At 48.6% G+C, this 17058-nt stretch overlaps 1 protein-coding gene across 7 annotated transcripts in view; it reads right to left on the reverse strand.

The window, feature by feature from the left end:
* Positions 1-17058, reverse strand: part of MED15 (mediator complex subunit 15) — a 56301-nt gene that overhangs the window by 23890 nt on the left and 15353 nt on the right. For all 7 annotated transcript variants that reach the window (XM_021073412.1, XM_021073416.1, XM_021073414.1 and 4 more), the window contains exon 2: positions 13641-13728. In XM_021073412.1, coding sequence (XP_020929071.1) covers positions 13641-13728 — 88 coding nt within the window. The remainder of the gene's footprint in view (positions 1-13640; positions 13729-17058) is intronic.

Below are 17058 nucleotides of genomic sequence, written 5' to 3' on the forward strand. Positions count from 1 at the left end.
ATTCAATAAGATACATGGGAGTTCACAGTATGGCGCAGTGGAAATGAATCTGACTAGGAACCATAAGGTTGCGGCCTTGCTCAACCAGCAATGCCACAAGGATCCAGCAATGCCGTGAGCTATGGTGTAGGTTGCAGACATGGCTTGGATATGGCATTGGTGTGACTCTGGCGTAGCCAGCAGCTACAGCTCCAATTAGACCCCTAGCCTGGGAACCTCCATATGCCGTGGGTGCAGCCCTAAAATGACAAAAAGACAAAACAAACAAACAAAAAACCCCCCAAAAGATACATGCACTCCTATATTCACTGAATCATTATTCACAATAGGTAAGACCTAGAAACAACCTTTAAATGTCCATCAACAGGTGGATGGATTAAAAAGATGTGGTATGTATACACAATGGACTACTACTCAGCCATAAACAAGAACAAAGTAATGCCATTTGCAGCAACATGGATGGAACTAGAGATTCTCATACTTAGTGAAGTCAGAAGGAGAAAGACAAATACCATATGATATCACATATATGGAATCTAATATATGGCATATATGAACCTATCTACAGAAAAGAAACAAACTCATGGACATGGAGAACAGACTTGCAGTTGGGCGAGGGGGAGGAATGGAAAGGACTGAGAGTTTGTAATGCAAACTATTACATTTAGAATGGATAAGCAATGAGGTTCCTACTGTATAGCACAACTATATCCAATCACTTGTGATGGAACATGATAGAAGATAATAAGAGAAAAAGAATATATATATTTTTACATATATATACAAAACAGGCTCACTTTGCTGTACAGCAGAAATGGAGAGAACATTGTAAATTAACTACAATAAATTTTTTTTAAAAAGTCCATAAACAATAAATGCAGGAGAGGGTATGGAGAGAAGGGAACCCTCCTATACTGTTGCTAAGAACATACACTGGTACAGCCACTACGAAAAACAGTATGGAGGCTCCTCAAAAAAACTAAAAGTAGAGTTACCATATGATCCAGCAATCCCACTCCTGGCATACATCTGAACAAAACCCTAATTTGAAAAGATACATGCACCCCAATGCTCACAGAAACACTATTTATAATAGCCAAGACAGGGGCTCCCATCGTGGCTCAGTGGTTAAGGAATCCAACTAGGAACCATGACGTTGTGGGTTCGATCCCTGGCCTCGCTCAGTGGTTGAGGATCTAGCATTGCCGTGAGTTGTGGTGTAAGTTCCCACGTTGCTGTGGCTCTGGCGTAGGCTGGCAGCTACAGCTCCGATTAGACACCTAGCCTGGGAACCTCTGTATGCTGCAGGAGTGGCCCTAGAAAAGGCAAGAAGACAAAAACAAACAAACAAAACAAACAAACAAAAAACAATAGCCAAGACATGGAAGCAACCTAAATGTCCATCAACAGATGACTGGATAAAGACGATGTGGTATATTTATACAAGGGAATATTATTCAGCCATAAAAAATGAAACAATGCCATTTACAGCAACATGGATGGACTCAAAAGATTGTCTCCATAAGTGAAATAGTCAGAAAGAGACAAATACCTAAAAAAGAATAAAATAATGCCAGCTGCAATAACATGGATGGAACTAGAGATTCTCATACTAAGTGAAGTCAAGTCAGAAAAAGAAAGACAAATACCATATGATATCATATATATGGAATCTAAACCATGGCACAGATGAACCTATCTACAGAACCGAATCAGACAGACATGGAGAACAGAACTGAGGTTGCTAGGGGTGGGGAGGGGAATGGAATGGACTGGGAGTTTGGGGTTAATAGATGCAAATTATGACATTTAGAGTGGATAAGAAATGAGGTCCTGTATTGCTGTATACAATACAGGAAACCATACCCAAATACTTTTGATGGAACATGATAGAAGATAATATGAGAAAAAGAATGTATATATACATATGACTGGATCACTTTGCTGTACAGCAGAGATTGATAGAACATTGTAAATCAACCATAATTTTTAAAAATTAAAAAAAAAGAACAGACTTGTGGTTGCCAAGGCGGGGGGGGGGATGGGGGAAGGAAGGAGTGGGAGTTTGGGATTAGCGATAGTAAACTATTATATACTGGATGGATAAACAACAAGGTTCTACCGTATAGCACAGAGAACTATATTCAATGTCCTATAATAAACCATAATGGAAAAGAAAACGAAAGATACATACATATGTATAACTCAATCATTTTGCTGTACACCAGAAATGAATACAACATTATAAATCAACTATATTTCAATTAAAAAGAAAAAAACAGCCAGACACTTTCACTCTGACACAAGATACAGTAAAAAGGGATTAGGGCCCAGGAGTGTGTTCCCAAAGCCCTTGACACAGAACCAGGATGGAGTATTCAGAGCCAGGTCAGCAGAAGGCACCATACTGCAGTCCCAGTGCCATGCTCCCCATCGCAATGGAGGCTCTGGGGGTCAGAGCAGTGTGAGAAAGCCTGAGGTGGGGGGGGCAGGTGAGAGCACCACCTGGCAGGGGAAGTCGGCACAGGGTGCAGTCAGCCACACTGCCACCAGGGGGTGTTCTTGTGGGTCAAATAATCTCCAAGTTCTCGAAATTCTTGCAAATGGCCAGTCACCCAGCAAAACTTGAAGGTGGAGAATGCAGGTCTGTGGACCCAACTGTGGCCCTGACCTCCCCACAGGTAGGCTTCTTCACTCCCGTGTTAGGACTTCCCAGCCCCCATCCAAATAGGTTATGGTACCCCTTCTGTTCCAAGGTACCCACCCCTGCACCAGCAACTGCTCCAGGAAAGGGCTGAGGTCACGTCCCTTCCTTATCTTCCCTCGGCATTTATCAGCTCCCCGGCTAGACACCGTAAGTGCGAGTGTCCAGACGCAGGCAGTACCAGCTCACAGGCCGGCACTGATGTGGGGCCAGGCACCTAGGCACAGCTCTGAACACTTTATATATAATTAACAAGCTTCATTCTTCCAACCACCCAGTCAGGCAGGTACTACCAGCTGACTGGTTGGTAGATGAGAAGACAGAAATGTGGAAAAAAGCGTCCTAGAGTTTACAAGCTCTGCCTAACGTGGACATATCTCGCACGAGGGGCAGGGGTGGAGGCTGTCTTCCCTCACAGATGTGGGGGGGGTGGGGCACACATGCTCCCTGTAAAATACAATAGGTCTTATGTTACACACTACACGTGTATAACTTTTGTGTAAGACAGGAATCTGAACACATATATTTGCTTTATATCTGCAAAAAGAAATGCTCACATCACAGTTTTAAACCCTTCGAGGTTGAAGGAACTGGGCTGGAAGTGAGACTCGTCTCTTGTTTATGGTTTTCACACTGGAAGTACATAAATCTTTCACCACACTGAAGATAAAAACGAAATCAAAAGAAAAAAGTAGAATTCCTAAAAATGCCAAATTAACTGAAACATGTAAGTTGACATCAAGTTGGTGTCAGAATCATACAGGGAAAAGATTTTTGATCATTTTAAAAAACAAAAAGTAGGAGTTCCCATCATGGTGCAGTGGTTAACGAATCTGACTAGGAATGAAGAGGTTGCGGGTTCGATCCCTGGCCTTGCTCAGTGGGTTAAGGATCTGGCGTTGCCATGAGCTGTGGTGTAGGTTGAAGACTCGGCTCGGATCCTGCATTGTTGTGGCTGTGGTGTAGGCTGGCAGCTACAGCTTGATTCAACCCCTAACCTCGGAACCTCCATATGCCGTGGGTGCAGCCCCCAAAAGACAAAAGAATAAATAAATAAATAAAATAAGGAGTTCTCCCATGGTGCAGCGAGTTAAGGTTAAGGATCCGGTATTGACACTGCAGCATCTTGGGTCACTGCTGTGGTGTGGGTTCGATCACTGCCCCGGGAACTTCTGCATGCTGCAGGTGCAGTCAAAAAGAAAAAAAAGAAAAAAAAAAAGAAATAAAATGAAAGCAAAACCCAATATGATTAAATCGGAACTAGAAATATCAATGTGAAATTATGGGGTATTGAGGTTGCCGTTATTTTTAAAACTGTTCACGAAAAGGCACAGAAGCCATGAGCAGCCCTGTGCGCACACTGCTTGCTTCAAATACCATTTCACCCTCGAAAAGGAACCAGGGCTCCTTTAAGCAATGGCTGATCCTGGGCCGAGATGCAAGCAAGCTACAACGACAAAGAGGGTGTGAGAAGGGGCCCCAGGAGGGACAGGACTGTGCTTGGGTTCGGCCACTGGGTGAGCACTGAATGAACGGCTGCAATGGACTAAAACTCCATGCTGGATGCAGAGCCCAAGCTCAGGACGTGACTCAGGAAGAAAAGCAGCCTCTCCCTGTCCCCAGGTCCTGTTCCTTGCCCCTGGTACCATGGGCAGCAGTTCCATAAGAAAGGATTCCTGGTGGTCCCAAACAGCTGTGTTCTCAAGCAACCATGTAGCCCTAGTTGACAAAAGCAAATCCTTCTTTGCAGGAAAACTCCCCCTAATTAAGTGTGGAAGGAAAGCCAGGGTTAATGACAATTACCATTCTGCAATGTCCAGTTAATCAGATGACAAGTGGATGGGAAGCTTCTTAAGAGTCAGGCGGGCCTTCTCTAAACACCTGACTAACTGTGGCCTTGTGGGAAAATCGAGACACCCTGAAATGTAACACTACAATACACGTAATATATACAAACATGAGGCACCACCTCAGATATATTCTTGCTAACAAGACCTCCCATACTGTGCTCTTTTGATCTAACACCCAGTTCACAAGAAATAAGGGGCAGGCAAGAGCGAGCCAAGCAACAAGGAATGAAATGCTGCTGCTGGAAACATGAATGGTAAATGCTCTGCCACTCAGGACTCAAAGGAAGGAAGGAACTGGTAGGGAAAGTGCACGTCACCTTAGGGAACACAGATGTCATCAGAAATAGAATGCTGGTAAAAGATGAATGTTAAAGGTGTTTCTGGTGAGGCTCAGAGGAGAGGAACACGTGACTGGAAACTAGAGCAAAGAGAATCCTTGTTATTTAGTGGCAGTAAGTTTAGCTGACTCATTCCCCAGTTGTGTGGAAGGCAGAACCTGTCTGCAATGAACTTGGATGTTTGGCTGAGTAGATTCCACGGTACACATGGAAGGTCTGGCCTGGCTTCTTGCTGCATAAAGTGAAATATGAGAGGAAAGCAAGAAATGGAGGCAAGAACTGTTAAGCATAAAGGAAACCGGACTTGATTTGGAAAATCCCTAAGCTATTCAGATGACCAAAAAACAAAAACAAAAACCACGAAAATCAGGAGATTTACTGTAGGAATGTGCTCTGAAGAGAACGCAGAGGGTTTGGCTGGACAGGTTTCACTAGTGCCAGAAACCAGGCACGTGATTCACAAATCCCCCTAACTGTCTCACAGAAGCCAGGAGGAGGGGTGAAATTATCCAGGACAGACATGGGGAAGCCTCCTGTCTAATGGCATGAACCCTATCACATCCACAAAGCACACAAGGGTTAGAGTGTCATACCAGCAGATACCCTGCCAGCTTGGACTGGATGAGATTTTTAAAAGGTGTCAGATTCCCAAAGTCTACAGACAGGAAACAGACTCATTGCAAACCTGACTATGAGGGGAGAGTCTTGGGACAAGAGGGCAAAGCCATGAACCCAAAGACTGGGGCCTCCAAGCCTGTGGTCATCTGTCTAGCAGCTATAGGAAACTAGTACACTGTCTCCACAGACTGGTCTATTCCGGGCATCTTACACAAATGCATCACACACATGGGCTCCCTTGTGACTATGTCACTACACTGCGAATGTTTCCAAGGTTCACCCATGTTGTACCGCGTATCAGTACTTCCTTCATTTGGCCAAATAGTCCCATCACACAGATACACCATATTTGTCTATCCACTCACCAATTGATAAGCACTTGGGTGCTTGCACTTTATGGCTATTACGAGCGAGGCTATGAATCTGTGCACAAGTTCTGTGCAACTATGGTAACACTGTTTAATTCTTTGAGGAGTCACCGTGCTGTGCTCCACAGTGGATGCTCCACTTTACATTCCTTTCGGCAATGTAGGAGGCTCCAAGTTCTCACCCATACTTCTTATTGCCCATGTTTTTAAAGTTCTACCTCACTGTGGTTTAGAGTTTGGGATTTGCTTTTCCTTAATGACTAATGATGTTGAGCATCCTTTCATGTACTTCTTGATCATTTGTATATCTTCTTTGGAGAAATGTCTACTCAAGTTCCTTGCCCATTTCTAGTTTTGTTGGGTTTTTTTGTTGGCCACACTCCCGGCCTGTGGAAGTTCCTGGGCCAGGGACTGAACCCACGCCACAGCTGTAGTAAAGCTGGATCCTTAACCTGCTGCACTGCACAGAAACTTCCTTTGCCCATTTTTCAATTAGGTTGCTTGGCTGCATCTATTGTTATTGCTGAATTGTAGCTCTGTATATACTCTGGACACCAGCCTCTTAATAGATATGCAAATATTCTGCCCATTCCATAGGTTGTCTTTTCACTCTCTTGATGGTGTCCTTTGATGCACAAGTTTTGTTTTTTTGTTTTTTAGGGCTGTACCTGAGGCACGTGGAAGTTTCCAGGCCAGGAGTTGAATTAGAGCTGCAGCTGTCAGCCCAAGCCACAGCTATTGTTACGAGGGATCCCCAACCCAATGAGCAAGGCCAGGAATTGAACCCGCATCCCCACGGATACTAGTTGGGTTTGTAACCAGCTCAGCCACAACGGGAACTCTGATGCAGAGGTTTTCAATTTTGACGAAGTCAAATTAATCTGTCTTTTCTTTTGTTGCTTATGCTTCTGGTGTCACAAGTTAAGAAATCTTGCCTAATCCAAAGTCACAGATTTATGCCTATATTTTCTTCTGAGAGTTTTATAGTTTTAGCTTTTAGGTCTTTGATCCATTTTGAGCTAATATTTACATATGATATGAGGCTGGGGACCAACCTCGATGTTACCCATGTGGTAATCCAGCTGTCCCAGAACCATTTGTTCTTTTCCAAGACTGTTCTGGCCATTCTGGGTCCCCTGAATTCCCTTAGGATCAGTTTGTCAATTTCTACAAAGCCTATTTCAAAGTTTCCTCATATACTAAAAAAATATATCAAACCCCAGAGCAGGTGCTCCAGAGCTGGTGTTCTCAGCAAACGTGGACCTTTGGTAAGTATTGTGTTGTGATTCCTATGTTTTATAATCTTATTTTCATACATTATAAAATATTTTCAACATATAAAAAGTGAGGGATAAAACAAACTATAGTGGGCTCCTTATCCATTTTAAAATAAAAAAATCAGATCAAAATTAAAAAAGAAAGCAAGCTAACTCCCCATGCCACCACTGATTTTGCCCTACACCTGGGTTTCTTTACAGGGGCACTGAGAAGTCACAGCGCCAGGACAGAGTGTGTGTAAAATACTCTCAGGTCCTCAGCACATACTAGTGGAGACAGCCACTGAAGACCAATCAGAATTTACAAGGCCTCTGAGCAAGCATGCCACCCAAGGGTGGTGCAGGAGCAGAACTTGCTGTTACCCCAAGGCAGAGCAGAGGACAGGAGCACTGCCCTGGACCTGTGGAGGACTGGCTGCATCCAGGCCTTGCCAGCAGATCTCAGCAGTTGTCCAGAAAATGCTAGTCTTTTCATGTGTTTGCATTTTTCAATGTACACAATTGTGCTTTTCTCCTCCAATAACTGTCCTTGATTCAGCAGGGCTAGCAGAAGATATATTCAGATTCAGTTGAAAGCCCAACCCTGGGCTTGCAAGCTCCTTAAGAAAGGCTGAAGGTAGGACAGAATCTTCTTTATCAAATGTGGACAGCATCCTCATCCTTTTTCCAGGCTATGCCTTCTTTATCCCAGCAGGTTGTTTGTTCCCTCAGGCCCTCCTCTGATTAACCTCTAGGTCATTTCCTATTTCTGAGTTTTACCTTGGCCCCCCACTGTGGGGACTCAGTTCTCGTCACTTCTACACTGTAAACCCAACACATGCATTACTTTTGCATAATACTATATATCATGTGCAAAAAAATTGGTGTGTGTTTAACACACAAGCTTAATTTAAAAGACAACCAAGTGGGAGTTCCTGCTGTGGTTCAGTGGAAACGAATCTGACTAGGAACCATGAGGTTGTGGGTTCGATCCCAGGCCTCGCTCAGTGGGTTAAGGATCTAGCGGTGCCATGAGCTCTGGTGTAGGTCGCAGATGTGGCTCAGATCCTGCGTTGCTGTGGCTGTGGTGTAGGCCAGCAGCTGTAGCTCCAACTCGACCCCAGCCTGGGAGCCTCCATATGCCGGGAATGTGGCCCTAAAAAAGTAAAACGAACAAACAAAAAAACCACCCAAGTTGGAGTTCCCTGGTGGCCTAGGAGGTTAAGGATCAGTGTTGTCACCGCTGTAGCTCAGGCCCAGGAAATTCTGCATGCTTTGGCACAGCCAAAAAATAAAAACAATCACGTGATGAGCAAATGTTCAGAAATGCACTGCCATAGCAGGTGCTGACGAAGAGGCCCCAGGCTCCCTGGCTGTGCTCTCACACGGTGGATGCCAAGTCTTCCCGAATCTTCAGAAGGTTGCCTTGAGTGTTCAGAGCTGCTATTACCACAACCACCCAACAATCCCCGGCAGTTATTTTTGCTTCTCTCAGTCTCCTTTAGGAGGGGTGTAGTCCTTCCCGCAGGAATTACGGTGTTAAGGAATGAAAGTGGGTTTTGCGTGTCTTTTGCTTTGCTAGATGGAAGGAAGTAAGAGAAGTAGCTAAGGGCGCAGGCTCAATCCCAGACTACTGAGTGCCCACAATGGCTCACCCTGTCCCAGATGGGGGACCTCCCAGCAAGTCACTGGGCATCTGTGTGTCTGAGCCTCCTATCTGCAAGCGGAAGGGAGTGGGACTGTACCTGCTCCCAGGCCTGCAAGAGTTCAGCACTGCAGAGAGTGCTAGGGCCTGGCCCTGAGATCTGGATCTAGCCAGGGACAGGGCAGATGGGGCTTCCCCTTGGTGAGGACCCCCATACTGCAGGCAGGAGCCCAGCAGGTAATCTGGACTTAGTGAGTTCTCCCAAGCCAGAGTGCTCAAGGTTTCCCTTGACCTGCAGTGTACACGAGCACCCCAGCTTCCTGCAGGGCAGACACCTCTAGACCCACCAGCTTGCCAGGATCCCAAGGGAAAGTCAGCACTTCTCTAGGGCCTCCTCTGCCTCCCAGCCCCTCTGGAGTCTAGAGGCAGAGAAATCCCTCTTTCCTCCCCTTATCCTTGCTGTAGGTCCTGCTTTTAAAGTTCTTGCACAGTCATACTACAGGGGTCTGAGCACGAAGGGCAGGTAACAAGCATGCCCAGGCTGCCACCTGACTGGAGAGTTCCTCCACATCCCACCTGGGGGGATGGGCCTCGCGGCTCCAGGCATGGCGCGAGCAGAGCTAATAAGCTGAATGTCAGACAACAGTGCCCAAGCAGGATATCTGTCTCTCTAAAAGTGACCTAGGAAATGTCCCACATCTCTCCATAAATACCTCTTTTCCAATCAAGGCCTCCTCTGGAAGTTAGGGATTTTTTTTTTCTTTTTAGGGCCACGCCTGCGCATATGGAAGTTCCCTGACTAGGGGTCGAGTCAGAGCCTCATCTGTTACCTACACCAAAGCCACAGCAACACAGGATCCTTAACCCACTGAGCAAGGCCATGGATCAAACCCACTTCCTCACAGACACTTTGTTGGGTTCCTAGCCTGCTGAGTCACAACAGGAACTCTGAAGTTAGGGATTTAGAACAGCGTGACCAAGGTGTGGTACATAGACTGCAGTAAGGCAGAGGCCAGAATGTGAGGGGCTGTTGGGCTTCCAGATGTCCCTTCACATTGGAGGACTTATTCCCCAGCTGCTGGGAGGCTCCCTGTGGTGGCCAGGCTCCATAAAAGTAGCCACACCTGCTGGCTCCCGGCGCACACAGGCCATGGCATGTGAAGGGTGAAGGCAAATGATTCCCCTGCCTGACTATACAATGGTCATGGGACTTGCCAGAACCCAGTGACCAGTGAGGACATCTGGGGTCTGACAGCTTCCACACCCTCCTGCTGGGAAGCAGCCACCCTGCCCTAAGGAAGTCCGGACTATGCTGCTGGAGGCCACGCTGGGAAGATGGGTGTGCCTACCCATGAGTGAACACTTTATGGACCCTCCAGCCCAACACAGCTGCCAGTGTGAGAGGTCACCAGTGAGGCCAGAAGAATGGTCAGCCCAGCAACCTGTCACTCCAATCCCAACCCACAGGATTGGGACAAATACCAACTCATGGCTCTAGGTAACAAACAGTACTAGACCAACAAGCTGCATGTTTCCAAAGTCAAAACAGTTCAATCAGCCCTCTTATCAGTTCTTATTGCATGCCCCGAAATATCTGCAAATTATATACTTAATAAGAGAACTCTATCCAAAATTCATAAAGAGCCCTCACATTGTAACAATAAAAAAACAACTCAATTTTAAAATGGACAAAGGATCTGAATAAACACTTCTCCCAGGTTCCCACTGTAGCACAACAGGATCTGCATTGTCTCTGCAGCACCAGGACGCAGGTTCAATCCCCAACCAGACACAGTGGGTTAAAGGATGTGGTATTGCTGCAGCTGTAAGGTAGGTTACAACTGCAGCTGGGATCAGATCCCTAGCCCAGGAACTCCATGTGCCGCGGGATGGCCAAAAAAAAAAATTTCTCCAAGGAAAATATACAAACGACCAATAAACACAATCAGTCGTCAGTGAATGCAAATCAGAACCACCCTGAGACAGCACTTCACAGTCATTATCATGGCACTAATAAAAAATACAAACAATAACAAGCATTGATAAGGAATGGAGAAACTGGAACCTCATACACTCCTACAGAGAATTTAAAATGGTACAGCTGCAATTCCTGAGAAGCCTGGCCATTCCTCAAAAGGTTAAATACAGAGTTACTCCATGATCCAGCAATTCCTCCCCTAGGCGTAAACCAAAGAGAAATGGAAACACATATCCACAGGAAAGCTTGTCCATATTCAGAGCAGCATTACTGTAATAGCCAAAAAGGGGAAACAGACGGATGGATAGATGAAATGCACTACATCTATACAGTTAAGTGTTATTTGGCAATAAAAAGGAATAAAGTACACGCTATGACATGGTTTAGGGATGAAAATTGAAAATATTATGCTAAGTGAAAGAAGCCAGTCACAAAAACATACATTGTATGGTTGCATCTACATGAAAAGCACCAAAGAAGCAAAATCATAGCAACAGAAAGCAGGTAAGTAGTTACCTAGGGCTGAACGTGGAGGGAAAATGAGGAATGATGGCTAACAGGTACAGAGTTTCTTTTAGAAAATGCTCTAAAATTGATTGTGGTGGAGTTCCCTTGTGCCTCAGTGGTTAAGGATCAGGCGCTCTCGCTGCTGTGGCACAGGTTCAATCCCTGGCTCAGGAACTTCCATGTGCTGTTGGTATAGCTAAAAAGAAAAAAAAAATACGAATTTCCGTTGTGGCACAGCAGAAACGAATCTGATTAGTATCCATGAGGATGCAGGTTCAATCTCTGGCCTCACTCAGTGAGTCAGGGATCCAGCACTGCTGTGAGCTGTGGTGGAGGTTGCAGACTTGGCTCGGATCTGGCATTGCTCTGGCTGCAGCATAGGCTGGCAGCTGTAGCTCAGATTCAACCCTGAGCCTGGGAACTTCCATATGCCACAGGTGTAGCTCTAAAAAGCGGAAAAAAAAAAAAAAAAAGAAAGAAAAAGAAAAAAGAAAGAAAATAAAATAAATACAAAATTAAAACATAAAAAGCTGGAATTCCCAATGTGGCTCAGTGGTAACAAACCCAACTAGTATCCATGAAGATATGGGTTCAATCCTTGGCCCTGCTCAATGGGCTAAGGATCCAGGGTTGCTGTGAGCTATGGCAGACTCGGCTTTGGATCTGGTGTTGCTATGGCTGTGGTGGAGGCCGGCAGCTACAGCTCTGATTCAACCCCTAGCCTGGGAACTTTTATATGCTGTGGGTACAGCCCTAAAAAAATTTAAAAATTAAAAAAAAATTGATTATGGTGATTGGTGCACAACTCTATGAAGATTCTAAAGGCCACTGAACTGTACACTTTAATGGGTGAACTGCACAGGATACGAATATCAATAAAGTTGTTATAAAGTTGTTATAAAAAGAAGATGCTGGGAGTTCCCGTCGTGGCGCAGTGGTTAACGAATCCGACTAGGAACCATGAGGTTGCGTGTTCGGTCCCTGCCCTTGCTCAGTGGGTTAACGATCTGGCGTTGCCGTGAGCTGTGGTGTAGGTTGCAGACGCGGCTCGGATCCCGCGTTGCTGTGGCCCTGGCGTAGGCCGGTGGCTACAGCTCCAATTGGACCCCTAGCCTGGGAACCTCCACATGCCGCGGGAGCGGCCCAAGAAATAGCAAAAAGACAAAATAAATAAATTAAATAAATAAATAAATAAATAAATAAATAAATAAAAACTATTAAAAAAAAAAAAAAAAGATGCTTGTTGTCTATGTCCACCTGGGTACACGGGCTCCTGCAGCTTCTTCCACCCACACGTGCTCACAAACATACTCGAATGCTCTGACTTCTAAGCCCAGACCCCACTCACAGTTTCTGCTTTGGAAGCTGTACTCCGTTAGTAATCTCTCCCTTTTCATTTCTTTCTTCCTTTTTATTTTTAGGGCCACACCCATGGCATATGGAAGTTCCCAGACTAGGGGTCAGATCGGAGCTGTAGCCACTGGCCTACACCACAGCCACAGCAATGGCAGATCTGAGCCGCGTCTGCAACCTACACCACAGCTCACAGTAACGTCGGATCCTTAACCCACTGAGCGAGGCAAGGGACTGAACCCTTGTCCTTATGGGTACAAGTTGGATTCCTTTCCCCTGTGCCACAACCGGAACTTCTCCCCTTTCCGTTTCAAAACAGGCTCATCTCATCTAAACACTCAGATGAGGCTCACATCTCTCCAACTGACCTCTATATGTCTTGACAGTTGGTTTATCTAGACCAGTATCCAACTTCGAGCCATACAAAGCACAGTGGGTCCCAGAGCTTGTGGCCCCACTGGGGCCCAATGCAGCGCAGCCAGGACCTGCAGGGCAGGGGCAGGACCCAGGCCTGCCTTGCACGAGCAGAGTCGCATAACCCCAGATGCTCCACTTGGCTTCTACTAACAGCTCTGCCCCAAGGCTAGTGCACAGATGAAAAGAAGTGGCTGTGTGAAGCCCGAGGTGGCAACATGAGCGCCCACACAGGAAATCCTCCCCAGCCACCGCACTGGCAACGCCCTCTTCCATGGCCTCAGCCTCCACAAGCATCACCTTCACCATTCAACAAAAGAAAAACAGAACCCCTCCTGGGCCTACCTGTCAGGCCCCACGGGGCTTTGGTGAAGACCCCCGGGAGGGCTGAGCCTGAAAGAGTGCCCTGCAGGATTCATAGGAGTTGACAATCGCAGAGGGACCCACATAAGGCCTGCATCCTAGGTGCCCACCCAGTGCCATGTGCCCAGCGCCCTGCCACACCTATACCATGGACATGGGAAGACCCACAAGACTGCTGCGCAGAGCGCCTCAGTGATGCCTATAGTGTGGGACCAGCCACCCTCCCCCCCACCCCCAGGGCCTTACCCGGGTTTTGGCCTTCAGGAACACGTGGCTCTCCATGTCCTTGCTAGATTTACTGTGGGCCACACCAGCCTTCCTCATGGCATCCTCACTGGAACACAAAGGAGAAGAAATGTTGACACCCAGGCTTCCTGGCCAGCAGGCTGGCATAGCAGCTGCCCTGGCCCGCGGGGCCTGGCTGAGGTCCAGGACAAGCTGGAAGGGAGGGGCCCTGGGCACCACCATGAAAGGCAGCTGAGCAGGGGAGAAAGCAGGCAGGGCCAGGAGAAGGAAGGAGCAGGAAAGGTGGTCACCACATACAAAGCAGCCATCCCGGCTCAAGCAGGCAGAGGGGCCAGGCCCAGGGATGGCTCACGGCCAGCTCGTCTAATAGCTGGGCGGCTGGCTTCCATTTCCTGCCCTCTGAGTGGCCTGAGTCCTCAACCCATTCTGGCATTAAGAGCACTGGGACCCTTGCTCCAGACCCCTCCTCTGCAGAACAGAGGGGCCACGCCAGTCCCCTCTCAGTCCTTCCCAAGGCAAAATCTGCTGTGTTGGACACACAGGTCCTCCACGTGGGACCAAGAAGACTAGCCTGACCTCAACAACTTCCAGCTGGTGCAAGAGACAGCTGCACAGCGACAATGCATGCACAGCAAGAGTCAGGGTGTGAACACAGGTTTTCGTCACGTGACACCTTGCTGGGAGCAAGCCAGGCACACAGCTCAATCTGGCTGCCTACAGGCAGTCCTCCAAGCTGCCAGCCGACACTCTGAAGGGGGGCGGGCACGTGGGCCCCACGAGGACTTGCATCCTGACAGCAGCAGATGCCTGGCAAGTCCACAGAGAAGACAGCCATAGGCTTAATCCCAGGAGGACGTCACAGGCCCGAGACACCAGATCCGCTGAGGCTTCTCTGGGTGCTGGGCTCTGTCAAGAGCACGAGCCACATCCCACACCCATCCCCCCAAAAGGGCCCTGCATGTCATCGGCTGGAGAACAAACAGGCTCCCTGAACACTGTTTTCAGTTCTGCAAACCATATTTTAAAAAATACTCTTGTTCCTGTCTTTAGTCTGCAGATCATATTCCATAAGATAGAAGATGAGGCCAAAAAGGAAGCAGTTCTGCTGTTACAATCCGCTTTCCAAGGAGAGGGCCTGTCCTTTCCTTTTTGGCCACCTCAGCATTTTGTCAGAGGCTCCCATCCATCCAGCAGGCTTGAACCCATGTGGCACCAGATCCCACAGGCCTGCGTAAGTATGGGCCCCTCCTCCGCACTCAGCCCCTGCTAGCGATGCTCAATGAACAAGGCAGACTAGCAAACATGAGTGGAGGGCAGAGCCCCAAAGGGACAGCTGAGAGGATGGTGGAGCACGGCTGGCCCCGGGGTCAGGGAGGAGGGCGGGCCTTCACGACCACCTGACACAGGGACAGTGCTTTGGCGCCACCAGGGAGGCATCAGCACTGCAAGACCAGCCCTGAGTTGAAGGATGAGGGTTCAGAAACGCAGCTCCCACCATGACCTGGGCTGTGAGGCTGCTCCTTGGAGGCAGAGCTGCCCAGTCAGAGCTCGACAGGTCTCTGGTGCAAACTTGAGACTCCCCAGGGAGGACCTAACCCAGCACCTGACCTGGTCCCATGAGTCCCCCAACCCAGACCCCAGAGAGGAAGCCTGGGAATCCCCTCTTCCCTTCCTGATTCTGGCCTCCACTCCCCACAGCTCCGACCTCACCCATCTCCCACCTCATGTGTGCCATCCCTGCAGTGGCCTCCGTCTCCGGGTCCCAGCCCCACCACCTCCACCAGATCCCCAGGCTCTGAACAGCTCCACGTCCCACCTGCCTCAAGGGCCTCCGTCCAGCTGAGGAGCCCCTTCTTCGCCCACTCTGCTTGCTCTCCCAAGGGGACCAACTCACCAGCCCTGCACTGACCCGGAACCCCCACTCTCTGCCTCACTTCATAGACACCTGCAGTCACTGACCACACCCATGGCACCTCCCGTGGGAATCACTGGCTTCCTGTCTGTCCTATGAACACCTTGAGAACAGATTGTGGTGTCCACCTCTATGGGCAGCAGGCAGGCATCAGTGTCCATTATTTGTAACTCGAGGGGCAGCAACACCACTTACTCTGACAGGACAGTACATGGCAGGCTCAGAGAAACCAGTCTCACACAGGCATGTCCTGGTGGCAGAGGCCAGGGGCCCAGGGAAAAGCAGGGCAAACAGACCTAGCAGGGAGCACAGGAGGGTGGGAGAGCCTAGGCTCCTGATCCCTGGACTGAATGCACAGACAGAGGTTCAAATTCCAACCTGCCACTGGCCAGCTCCAGGTCTTGAGAGGTACTGCCCCCCCCCGTATTCTCTCTTAAAGATGCTCAGAGAGGCTGAGGTCAGGGTGAAAGTGTGAGGACAGGCCCAGCTCAGCCTTCTCCTCCTCACCTCCGCACTATCTCTAAAGTGGGAAACTCAACTTGTCAATCAGAGTCCCATCCTAGACACACACCCAGCCACCATGTGTCCTCGAGCAGGTTGCCTGGATGCAAGCTCAATGAGCGCTAAGGCCCCCACCTGCCCTAGCCACTCCTCCCCTCGCCAGTGACCCTGCATGAGGCAACACCTTGCAGTGCAGAGGGTGGACGGTGACAGTGCCACCTCATCCTGCGAATTATAGGAGGTAATGTCATCAGGCACACTGGCGCACAGGAGGTGAAGGACCTCAGTCAGAGGACAGTCTCCCTGGCCCTCCCACCCAGGCTTGGTTCTCTCCTGACACCACCCTCCTCAACACGGCCTCCAGGTCCATGCAGGCAGAGTTCTGACGTCCTGAGCACCTTGGGTCTCCTGTCGGTGCCTAAGGCTCTTGGCCTCAGATATATAGGACATCCTGGGCCCACCCAAAGATGTTCATTCTGCTGTCTAGAGGAAACGTCCCCAGATTTGAGAACTGCAACACCCATTAACTAACTGACCCCTTGTGGGCGGATGTTCTGGCCGGCCCTGTCCCCCACCTTGGGAAGCTCCCTGCAGCCCAGATGAAAAGTCTGTTTGCCCACCTGGGACAGGAGCCTACAGCTGGCATGTGGGGCCCTCCACTGTGTCACACCAGTCCCAGAATATAGCAGGAGAACAGTTACACATCCCACGTCAGGAGGGGGAAGGTGGCTCTAAGCACATCACCAAAAGCAGACCTCACAACGGGAAGAGAGCTTGGATGACTGAAAGAAGATTCTGACCACATAGTGATCGGCCCCTGACCAGACACAAGGAAAAGGGATCTGGATCTGCCCAGCCCTGATGTCTGAGAAGGGGTGCTCATGGCCTGGGCAAGCTCCCCACATCTGGGGCACAGCTCAGGACAGAGCACAGCTCAGGCCAGAACAAGAGAGAACTGCCTGCTCCACCAGTCCCAGCTGAGCCCACACATCCCGTGACAAGACC

The sequence above is a fragment of the Sus scrofa genome, chromosome 14 (assembly GCF_000003025.6).
Source record: "Sus scrofa isolate TJ Tabasco breed Duroc chromosome 14, Sscrofa11.1, whole genome shotgun sequence".
NCBI lineage: Eukaryota > Metazoa > Chordata > Mammalia > Artiodactyla > Suidae > Sus > Sus scrofa.